General features: G+C 30.8%; 1 protein-coding gene across 1 annotated transcript; it reads left to right on the top strand.

Moving 5' to 3' along the window:
* The first annotated feature begins 8,897 nt into the window (after positions 1-8,897).
* On the top strand, positions 8,898-11,245 carry LOC8281305 (PRA1 family protein H). The gene is made up of 4 exons (XM_002532888.4): positions 8,898-9,416; positions 9,843-9,979; positions 10,629-10,700; positions 10,780-11,245. Exons 1-4 carry the CDS (start codon positions 8,983-8,985, stop codon positions 10,842-10,844), a joined length of 708 nt encoding a protein of 235 aa, XP_002532934.1. The 5' UTR covers positions 8,898-8,982; the 3' UTR covers positions 10,845-11,245.
* Positions 11,246-12,105: the final 860 nt, after the last annotated feature.

Here is a 12,105-nt window from a genome sequence, read left to right as displayed (position 1 = left end):
TTCTTTGGAAATAAAATCTCTTTGTTGCTTTCTATCAAACAGTCCTTGCATAGCCTTGAAGAAGACTTAAGTTGAAGTAAATCATTCGCCATGTTCTTTTACTGAAATTTTTTTCTAGCTCATAAAACTCAAGTGTCTATACCTATAATGCCAAAGCTCCACCAAATCCTAAGTGAATATGTTGAAACAATTTTAAAAGCTGAGATATAGCATGTAGCACAAACATTCGGTTCACAGACATCATTGAATTCGTGATCAAACCACTTTATGGTGAAACGCCTTACACCTTTTATGTTGAAACAAAATAGCAGGACCCATTTTCTTGTAATTACCTAATGCTCAATAAGTTATTCTTCAGCTCTGGTACATAAAATACCTCTATGATGATATATGTTACTTCATTCACCCACAACATGACGTCACCTTTTTCTATTACAACCATGCTTGAGTTGTTGCCTAGTTATATTGAATCTCTAAAATTTGTATACAAGTCTGAGAAGTATTCTTTCTTTCCACACACATGATTGATGCATCCGGGGTCAAAGAACCACAAATCTTCATTGCTCGCTTTGTTTATATCCATATGTGCCATCAACAATATCTCTTCTAGAGTTTTTGCACAATTTGCCTCTTTTCCCTGCTTGGACATTCCGACTGAAAAATGCCTAAATTTGTGACAATTGTAACATTCCACTGTTATTTTGTTAAAGTTTTATCTACCTTATGCCATCCTCTTCCTCTAAAACTTCAACGACCTCAACCCTTCCTCTTGATTAATCTACATGAATGATCTTCAAAGCATGTTCTTCTTCAATATGAGAACTCATACGTTGTTCATGCACAGGTAGGCTACTTTGCAACTCATTCATGGTTAAAGTGTCTATATTCTTAGACTCCTGAATGGAACATACAACGTAATCAAATTTAGGAGTCATAGATTTAAAATTATTTTCAATAATAACATCTTTATTCTCACCTTTTGCTTTCATTTTATTGGTTATGGTAAGAGTTTGAGCAAAATACTCGGTCATTAATTCTCCTGCCTTCATGTTGAAAATTTTAAAATCCTTTCGAAATGCTTGCAACTATGCAGGCTTCACTCAGGTTGTTCCTTGAAATTTTTGTTTCATAAAATCCAATGTATTCTTTGTTTTTATCCTTATTAAGGATCGTTTCTAGGATTAAACTATCTAATGCTTAAAATAGATAGTTTTTCGCTTTTAAATCTTTAATGTTCTTTTATTTTGTGTATTTGTGAGAATAATTCCTTCTATTACTACTAGATGAATTACATTCTCTATTAAGTCTCAATATTTTTTTGAATGCAAGAAATCTTCCATGAGCATTGTTAAATGATCATAATGCCCATTAAATTGTGAGACTGCTGGTTGCATAAATAAATTTTATGTCGTCATACTTTTGAAGACCAATGCTTCAAACTTTAATCAGGTCGCCTGAGGCTCTTATATCAAATGTTAAAAACTGAAAAATACAAGAAAAAAAAAAGAAGAGACAACATTGGGATAATTACATTTATGATGTTTGAACTTTTTAAAATTTAATAATTGAGTATGCGAATTTTATATTGTTACAATTTGGTGGTTCAACCTATAAATCACAAATATTTAAGTATATCCAACAGGTTAGTGCTGACATAGAAATATTTTGATCCCATATAATTGCTGAGGTGGACACCGTATCTTATTCATTCAAGACATGTGACTGTCATATGACTTTTTGAATGTTGAAATTACGATTCTACTTTGAAACATAAGATTATAGAAGTTGAAACATCTATAAACTCAATCTCTATCAAATTAGGTTTCTCATTTGTTAATTTTTGAAAGCAACTTACCCAAAATTGTATCTAATATTTGCTTTAAGAAATCTAAAAAGGGAAAGGAATCAAATCTTCTTGCTTATGTGTCAACATGAAAATGTACATTGCTTTGTTCTTTCTATTAGTTTATATATATAATGTATATTAAATTAGCTAATGGTTTACATTTTGGTGGTGTAGTGGTAATAAAGAAGTAATATTCTTTTGGATTTTCAAAATTGTGTCTTATTCTATCAATTTTTTTTTGGATTTTGTTATAATGGGTTGATGTTGATTTTTGCTTCTTTTTTTTTGCCTTTTGGTGCATTGAGATATTTTGGGGTGGGATTTTCATTGTTGAAAATAACAGTAATTTATTGTATGTGGGGGGAAGGGGGGATAAAATGGTAATGGAAGTTGATTTTGACAATTCTTATTGTCTCATTCAAAGAAACCATTTAAAAACGTGATGGGGGGTTTTTAGGACTTTGTCTAAAATGCACTTTAGAACACCTGGGCTAAGTTTGATAAATATTAAGGTTGTTATATGAGGCATCATATAAGGACATGGTAAAAATAGTGAAGAAGCATTATTGTGTAAAGGTATATACTGAGCATATGACACTAAGAGAGAGTTTGAAGGGCAGTGTAGATATTTCCAAGTATGGTGCAGGGATATATGACCTAATCCTAAATGAAGAAGCTGGTGGTCCACCTTTAAATAATGAGAGCATAGCAGCTTAAAATGAGAATAATTGTAAGGGAGCTACAAATTCGATAGATCTAGATAGTATATTGAATCAAGAGCAAATTGTAGAACATTTAAATCATGGTGGGCATATTATTGAGCCTATAGAGCATGTGAGCAGTCTGAGCAAACTATTCAGCCTCCAAATTAAGGTGAGCAACAAGAGAAAAGTACTAAAGCTGTTGTTGAAAATGATGTGGATGAGATTAGTGAGGAAGATGGAGATTCTGATGAAGAAATATTAGAGTGTGAGTGGCTAAGTGGTGATGATGATGATGAACTCCAAGAAGCTGCAAATATTATAAGAGAATTTAGGATGAGAAAAATCTAGAAAAGGTATATCAAGTGATGGAAATAAGACAAATGGGGCTGGAGTTAACAACACAAGAGAGAATGCAAATACAAGCAGAAGTATTGGTAATGAGTTAAATAAAGAGAAGATGTGTGTTGCAAGTGATGGGAACACAATAAATTATTGAAATTCAAGTGAGGATTATAGTACAGTTAGCATAGATGAGCCAGATACAATGCTATAAGAAGGAAATCAAAATTTTCTTGTTTTAACCATAATAATGAAAAAGTTGGATTTTAATCTTGGAATGAGATTGACTGGTCCAGATCAATTAAAAGAAGCACTCATCAAGTATGTTGTTTAAGAAAGGAAAGAGATTCGAATCATAAGGAATACAAAAAATGAGGTAAGGGCTAAATGTATAAAAAGCAATTGTCCTTGAGTAATTTATATTTCAAAAAACTCACTGTTTGAAAGATTTATTGTAAAGACACTTATAGATGAGCATAACTGCCCTATTACATATAAAACCAAGAGGATGACAACAAAATGGGTAGCAAAAAAAATCTGAAAAAATACAAGTCCATTGCCTACATGAAGTTAACTGACTTGAAAGATTTAATAAAAGAGGACTTAAAATTCGAAAGAGCTTGACCAAAGTGAGAAGGGAAAAAATGCAAGTACTAGTTTAACTGCATAGGTGAGATACAAGAAGTTCGAATGGCTTTGGAACTACTTAGGTGAGATTGATAGATCAAACCCTGGGTCTACAACTGATATGAAAGTTAAAAGACCAATTTCTCAAGAAATGTCAGTTTTTCAAAGACTACATTTCTATTTCTTGTTTAAAGAAAGGGTTGTTGAATGGTCATAGGAGAGTTCTAGGATTGGATGGTTATTTTTTAAAAGGAGCTATAAAAAGAGAGATACTAGCAATAGTATGAGGGATGAGAACAACCAAATATTTCCTGTAGATTAGGCAATTATAGATATTAAGAGGAGAGTAACATAAGATTGGTTCTTATAACTTTTAATCAATAATTTAGAGCATGGTGATGGAGATGGGTGGACCATTATCACTGATCAAAAAAAGGTATCAGTATACCTTTTTTTTGCTTTAATTCATATTAAGGATTTTATGTCATAACAATGACTGCTAATGCATTTTATTTCCAATATACCAATAGGGGCTGTTGGATTCAATTGGAGAATTGCTGCCAAAACTATTTTCATTAAGGTATGCTAATTAGAGAAAAAAAACATGGTGGGAGGAAGGGCTTACAAAAACAATTCTGGTTATATGCAAATCAACCAATATGGCGAAATAGGACATGTCCCTATAAAAAATGGCAATTGATAGGCGTACCTTGTTGTCATGCAATTTGTGTCATCCTGCATATAAATCATAATCCTGAGGATTACATACGCAACTGTTATCATAAGGAAAAGTATCTGCAAGCCTATACACACATGATGAAACTAATGAAAAATTAAAAATTTTAGAATAAAATGGGCAATGATCCACCCCAACCTCCTCGTTAAAAAATGTTTGGTAACCTACCAGGAATAGGAGAAAAGAAGAAAGGGAGAACTCTAGTGGGTATAAGCTATCAAGAAGGGGCAAGGTAATGACATGTCAAGTGTGCTTTCGAAAGAGATATAATAAGAGAACTTGTCCAATTTTCAAGAACTTGAGTTCTTAAATCTAATCTCCTTTAGGCTCACAAGCAAGCAGACCACCGATACTAGCAAAACTTCAAGTATATACCAAAACTCCTTCAAAAATAGTTTCAAATTAGTTCCTCTTAATAATAATGTGTTATATTTCAGACACATAGAGAGAAAGGAAAATCTTCCATGTTTCTATGTTCACAACAACAACAAGCTACAGAGGTATGTATATTAAAACTGTTTTCATTAAGGTATATCTTGTATTTATAATATATTGAGCATACTTTTTAGCTTTTATGTGAATTTACAGACATATGCTTCAGGCTCAACTGTTAATATTAATGGAATTAATCCAAATGGTGCCAATTTAAGTCAGACTCCTTTTTCTGAAATTAATAAAACTCAAGTTACTTAATATAAAAGATTTTGTTGAAATGAGTATGACAAGGTTTGGTGGCTCTTAAAGGACAACAAGCAAGTTAGCTTATTCAAGAAAGCATGACAGTCGAAGGAAATACATCCTAGGGCTTTCTATACAGTCTGTTGCAGGATATGGTGTATTTACTGACCCTATAACAAGACATGTGGTAATCAATGTTTACTTGTGTTAATGTGGTGGTTAGTCTCTTATTTGTTATAGCAGCAAGTTAATATATAGGTTCAACTATGTTTTTGTAGCCTAAAACTAGTTCCTAAAAAGTTATACATAAAGTGGTAAGAGAAGAGTTAGTAATGAATCTGAGCCAGAATTTATGACTTAAAACAAAGAGGGGTTCAAGAAATGAGAAAAGCAATTCATTACAGGAACACAATTAGAGGTATACCATTTTTTACACAATTATATTTTGTTTAAGTTCGGTTAGTCTTTTACAACAAATTTGATATACTTATCTAAATTTAGGCAAGAAAAGAAAAGAAGGTATCAACACAAGCTTCTAGATCTAAGAGAAGCACAACATCAACACAAAGTAACCATCACAAAAAGGGCAAAAAAGTAAAATGTAGCAAAGTTGGTTCCAGTACCACACAACTGGGATGGCAATATCATTTCACGAACAAGGGATGATAGTTTCAACTCAAGAAAGGTCATTTCTGTAGCCTAAGGTGCACGAATAGTAGAGAAAGGAAGGAAAGGCCTTTGGCTCCTTGACTTTCAGTTGACTCAGATGTGATTCCATTAGTCTCTTGTTTAGCAAAGAAGTATTAACGATGCTAGGAATAGCTAGCTAAAGTACCCGGGGGAATCCCCCAAGGCTAAGGCATCGATTGACTTTGTTCACTTTAATGAGTTTGGAGGCGGAATAGATTAGCGCTTTGATTTAATTTAGATTTATAACCCTATACAATCTTATGTGAATTAAGGCTGCCTGTCAGTTATATTTTGTGGTTTTTCATGATGCAGTTGCAATCACAGGTTTTAGGTGAAGTTAGCTACCATTGTTGGTAGCTGTATTCCGTTGATTTTTTTCAACGTCAATTGTAAACTGATGCAATAATAATGAAAACCTCCTTATTATTAGTTAACATATTTGTTTTAGCTCAATCTTTTTACCAATTTAGTTAAGTAATATTGGTTTGATAATGTGTCTAATGTAACTTTCTTTCTAGCATTTTAACAAATACCATGTACACAATATATGTTTCACACTAAAAACAATATCAAAATGCCAAAATTTATTTTCATTTCATTCATATATTAATAATTACAAGGGTTTGTTAACATCTAAAGTCATATTCCATCACTAATTATACAAAAAGACAATAATTAATAGTAAAACACATACAACACTCGTTATCCATCCTCATTAAACCATTACATCCAACAAATCACCACCAATGAAAAAAGGACCCATATCCAAAGCATTTCTCCCTCCTCCAAAGCATTTCTCCCTCCTCCAGCTCATTTTCATCTCAGCTTCAATATTAAAAATCTTTCTAAAAGTCAGGAATCATTTGTCTTGCCTTATCGCATATAGAAGGATCGATCCACCTGAAAAATTCAAAACCTCCTCCTTCACAAGACATGAACCTTCTCCCTAGGTTTTTTAAATAATTATTAAAAAATCATAAATAGCATAATATACAATATTATATGATCAAATATAATTTTTTGAGGTTTTTAATAGAAGTTTTAATATTTTAGAAATTTTTTCTTTTTTTAAGATATTATTAGTTAAATTTATACTACTAATTTCCATGAACATGCTTGAAGTATAAATATTTTAAAATATAAATTGATTAGATCATTACAAATTTAATTTTTATATTATAAAATTAAAATAATAATGAACAAGTTTATCTTCTTTTGGTAATGTACTTTGCAAGAAAAGATAATTATTATATTTTGCAATGAAATTAATTTTGATTCTCAATCAAAAACTTGTGAATCTATTACTTTTTTTACGAGACACATATATGGACTTGGCATATTCCTAGCTCAAGGCTTATTGGGCACAGGAAAAGAATAAAATTTCTAGAAAAAATAGAAAGAAAGTATTTTTTTTTTCAAATGAAATAATAATAAATGACAATAATAATAAAATAATAATAATAATAACGACAATAACAATAATAATAAGAGAGTTGTTATTAGCACTCTATTAGGTGTTTGACACTTTCACTCTCTCTTTACTTTTTTATAAATGTCTTTTACATCTTTGCTTTTCTTCTTTATCTTTCTCTTTCTTTAGGTGAATTCTAGGATGGACTATTCATAAGAAATTTTAATATTTTTATATATTTATTAAATAAAGAATTATAAATTAATTATATAAAAAGTTTTTTTTTAAAAAAAACTTAGATAAAAATATTATAGTATATAATTTTATATAAAAATTATTAATTTTCTTATATAAATATATAAAGGTGTCAAAAATCATTATAAACTACGACATTTTGAAATTCATCGTCTTTTTCTGAATCTTTTATCTTTTATAAATTAAAAAAATTATTATATTGGTACTTATATTACTAGAATGTATATTTTAAATCACTTAATTTTATTTATTCTTTTTATTTTGACAATCACCGTCTCTTTTAATTTTAATATCTTTAATATCTTTCTTATCCACTCCTCCCCGCCTCTCTTTCTTTTTCTTTTTCACAATGCCTATGTCAAATATTTTTATCTATTACTATATCTAAATTGAAGTTTATTAACTTATTATTTTCAATATTAAACCATTATATTTTGAATCATTTAATCTTAAATTTTTCTTAATTTTAATTTGAAGCATTTATTTTGTTAACATTGTTAAATAGTATTACATTTTGTAACTATTACTTATAATTATGAGAAAAATTTGAAAATATATTTAAAATTCAAAATAGAAACACATATTGCAATGATCCTTGTCTAGGAAATTTGCAAAACTATTAAATTTTATCCAAAAGAAGTTAGTCAATATTGTAAACATCTTATTATTATTTTTATTTAGTTATAATTTTTCTATTAAAAAACATCTTTAGTTTAAAATTGTTAAATGATTAGTGAGTAGTTTAATATTGTAAATAGCTTTTTTTATAGACCAATATTATTGCGAGATATAATTTTATTTTAATGTCCGAATATATTTTTATATATTTTTAAATTTTTTTGTAAGAAATAAATAAATAAATTTCTAAGAATATATCATCAATCTTTTTTTTATAATTTTATAATTTATTTTTTATTATTGTATATATACCCTAGCATGATTTTATAAATTACTAAATTAATTATGAATTTATATTACCAAAGTTTTTAAAATATATATAATAATTAAGAAAGATAAATAACAACTAATAAAAATTTCTTGTCCTTTACATATGGAATATTCTTTTATTGCTACTAACATATAGATAAAGAATAATAAAAATACAATCTTAAGCATCATAAAGCATATAATATATAATTTTAAAAATAATTATTATTCAACATAATATATTTAAACATAATTGTGAATTTAAGATTTTTTTATAGCTATAAGAAATTATTATAGATTGTTATAAAATTATATAATTTTAACAAAACAACCGTATAAATTTAAAAAAAAAAAGACTAAATGATATAAAATGTGCATTTACTAAATAGTACTTTAGTTAACCTATACAAGATGAAAAGTAATAGTTGCTGGTATAAAGAAAAGAAAAGAAAAGAAAAGAAAGGGTATATAAAATATATTCAAAAATTAAAAAATTAATGAGAGTGCAAAATCTTAACAAGGATTGTCAATACCAGCACCATAATAATAATAATAATAATAATAATAATAATAATAATAATAATAATCCTTTAAAAAGAATAATAATAATAATAATAATAATAATCATTTAAAAAGAATAAATAATAATAATAATAATAATAATAATAATAATAATAATAATAAGTGATCTGTGGGTGATGATGAAACCAACAGAAACCAAGGACTGGACATTACCAAATCCCAAAGACACTCTGTTTTTTTTTTGTAAATGGTATTCTCATCAAATCCTCTTTCTTTAAGCGTTCCTGACCCTGCCTTCGAGTCATGGCTTCGCGACTCCGGTTACCTTGAACTCCTCGACCACCGCTCTTCCTCTACCGCCGCCACCTCTACCCCAACGACCGCCAGCACCTCCAACTCCACCACAGCCACAGCCGCAACAATAACAGGAGGCTTTTTTATTTCTCTTTTTTCCCATTTCATAACCCTTATTTCTCTCTTTACTCTAAACCCATTATCTAAACTCACCACTGATGATTTCTCGGGTCAAACCCCATCTTGGACCCGCGTGTTTTTTGGGGATTTTGGGTCCTACTCTTTTCCTTCTAATGCTGATCAGGCTAGGCTCAGAGTTCATGAGAATGTCAAGCGTTATGCAAGAAATTATGCTTCTCTTTTTATTCTCTTCTTTGCGTGTACACTGTATGTTCTGTCTCTCTGTTCCTTAAAAATTACAATTTGAGCATTCTTATTTTAATGATTTTCTCAAAACAAGTATTAACTTGTTTTTAGATAATTTGATTAGAGTTTTTTGTTTTCCTTTTTGTATTGTGTTTGGAAAGTCTAAATATTGAGAATTTTTTGCTAGAATTCAATTCTCTAGCCTGTTAGAAGGAATTTTGAAAGAAGTGAAAAATCATGCTATAAATGACATGGTTTACAAACAAGGCCTTGTTTGCTTTGATCAGAGGAGAAAGAAATACTTTTTCTCCTTTTTTATGTGCGCGCGCGCTGGTTAGGGATAATTTTGAGCAATTTTCTTTTTATGGTCAATCATTTGGTAATTCTTTTTTCTTTTGTCAGTTCTTAATGGTGTAAATAATGTATGCCCTATGTGCATCTTTGCAGGTATCAAATGCCTCTTGCTCTTATTGGATTGATATCAAGTTTGGCACTTTGGGATGTTTTGAAGTTCTGTAGTGATAGATGGGGATGGGAACAATACCCTGTGATTCGGCAAGTTTTGATCCGCACTGCCCAATGTGGTGAGTGAGCAACTTCTTTATCACTTTTGATCTTGTATGAATTTCTTCTGCACAAGCGGCATGATCAAGAACCCCCTAAGGGTTTAAGGTACTACCGAAGTTGTATGCATAAACTTAGGCAAATGGTAGAATGCACATATGTCACACAGACACAGTGAAACTTCTTAGCAAATAAATAAAAAGGACACACACAGACACAATTGAAGAGACAGAGGAAGCGGGTTTCACCCCATATTGCGACGTAAAGAGTCAAATGCACACTAGGGTAATTAGCTGGATTTGTATTTACCTTGCATGCCTGCTTTGAAGAAAGTCCTGTAAGAGTCTTCAGCCTCCCGTTTTAACTGAAACTCGAAGAACTGGGAAAATAGGATCCTGGTATAGAATCTTATTATTGTTAGAATGAAACTTAAAGAGTTAAAATAAGGTAGGTAGTAGATGATGTTTTCCTCGTTTCATTTCACTGCAATTTAGATATATCTTTTCCCATATGTGCGTGCATGAATTGTTTTTTCTTAGCAACATCACCATCATTATGAGCATCTTAAAAGTTCTTATTTGTAATATGAACAGAATTGGGTAGTCATTTGTTTGATGATGGGAACTAATTTTCTGAATTTTAAAGAATGATCTATATCTCTTCATGCAGCAACTGCCGTTATTCTCATATATTTAAATGTTCAAATGGCTCTCTTCTGTGCGCTTTGTGTCAGTTATGCAGGTAATGATAAGATTTATAGCTTGTTTAGTCATTTAATCTCATTTGCCTCTATTTAAATTGTTAATGTATTTCTTTGTAGTCATGATTTTACATGCTGCTTTTCGGAAGTTGACACCTGCTAAGCAACATCCTCGGCAAAGATAAAATATGAAAGTTTTGATAAAATAAGAGAACTCTGGGGCTTCTTTGCTGCAAGTGATTCACAGGTTTTGTCCACTCTGACATCAAAGGTGTGCTCCTCTAAATTATGGCAGTGGAAAGTAAAGCACAGTACCTTCAATACTGGGTCAATCCATTATTTAGCTAAACAGGAGAGAAGGAATAAGGTAGAATTTAGCTAAAAATGTAGCGAGTACATCATTGTAAGACAACTTTTAGGTCTTATTGCACTCTTTTACTCCACCTAGACTGAAATTCTGATTCTGTGGAATACAACAAGTTTGCATGGTGGAGTTGCCTTTGCAGCTTTAATTTCTGTTCCGCATAGATTGGGGTTTTGACTTTCAGTTTCAAGAATCATTGAAAGAACTTATAACTTTGGCTCACTCAATAGTCTCTTGTGAATTCGGACCAGCAGCGACTATATTATTAATGGAAGGTGCATTGGGTCATAGCTGATGTTCTTTATGCTTAATTTGCCTCCATATAAGTTCTCGCTGACTCTGCTATGACCAATGGACCTCAAAAATATGCATATAAATCATTCTTTTTGTTTCTCTGTTTTTCTTCATAAATTTGTATAATCTGTTGAATAAAAGATATGAAACAATATAGCAAGCGATCTGCAGCAACCCAAGCATTGACATTCCTGCCGCCGTCACCTGCCTTTTCTTTTTCTCCTTATTTTTGGTCATGGCCAACTCTTTTCCAACTATTATAGGAAGAACATTTCATTGTTATTAACTAGTTATGCGTGATGTATTTTATTAATTGCTTTTTTTTTTTCTCCTATTTAAGAAAAGACAAGGAAATCCCTTGCCCAAGTTTTTCGAATAGAAACCACAATCGTAAACATTGTCGTTCAACTACTCAGTGAGGAGACCTTCATCAGCAACTTCTCCATTAGCGAAACAAATGGCTACCTACCAAGAGATTCATCTTAGCCGCACCTTTAGAGGTTTTGTCTGCCTATCTTCAGGGCACCTTGATCTGCAGGTGCTCCAGTATTTCAGAATGGGTTCTCATTGTTGGAGACTCCATATAGTTGGAATCATCAGAATAGAAAAACGATAAGATATAACCTTTTAATACCTGTGGCCCGTTAAGAGGTGACCTATACAAATTAACAATGATTAAAGTTAATAAATCTAACTATCTAGACCATCTATGGCATATGACAATCAAGAGGCTGAAAGGGCATACAGAAGCTGGCTGATATGATAATAATGATTGCTGAGGCAACTGC

Source organism: Ricinus communis, chromosome 9, assembly GCF_019578655.1.
Source record: "Ricinus communis isolate WT05 ecotype wild-type chromosome 9, ASM1957865v1, whole genome shotgun sequence".
Classification (NCBI taxonomy): domain Eukaryota; kingdom Viridiplantae; phylum Streptophyta; class Magnoliopsida; order Malpighiales; family Euphorbiaceae; genus Ricinus; species Ricinus communis.
Note: the sequence above shows the minus strand (reverse complement) of the source record. Positions and strands in the feature narration are given on the sequence as shown.

What these genes read in the sequence shown, in the direction of transcription:
- LOC8281305 (XM_002532888.4), top strand. Translation starts at nt 8,983, where the DNA reads ATGGTATTCTCATCAAATCCTCTTTCTTTAAGCGTTCCTGACCCTGCC. An exon ending in CTCTTCTTTGCGTGTACACT is followed by an intron (nt 9,417 to 9,842) that starts GTATGTTCTGTC and finishes GCATCTTTGCAG; the next exon opens with GTATCAAATGCCTCTTGCTC. An exon ending in GATCCGCACTGCCCAATGTG is followed by an intron (nt 9,980 to 10,628) that starts GTGAGTGAGCAA and finishes CTCTTCATGCAG; the next exon opens with CAACTGCCGTTATTCTCATA.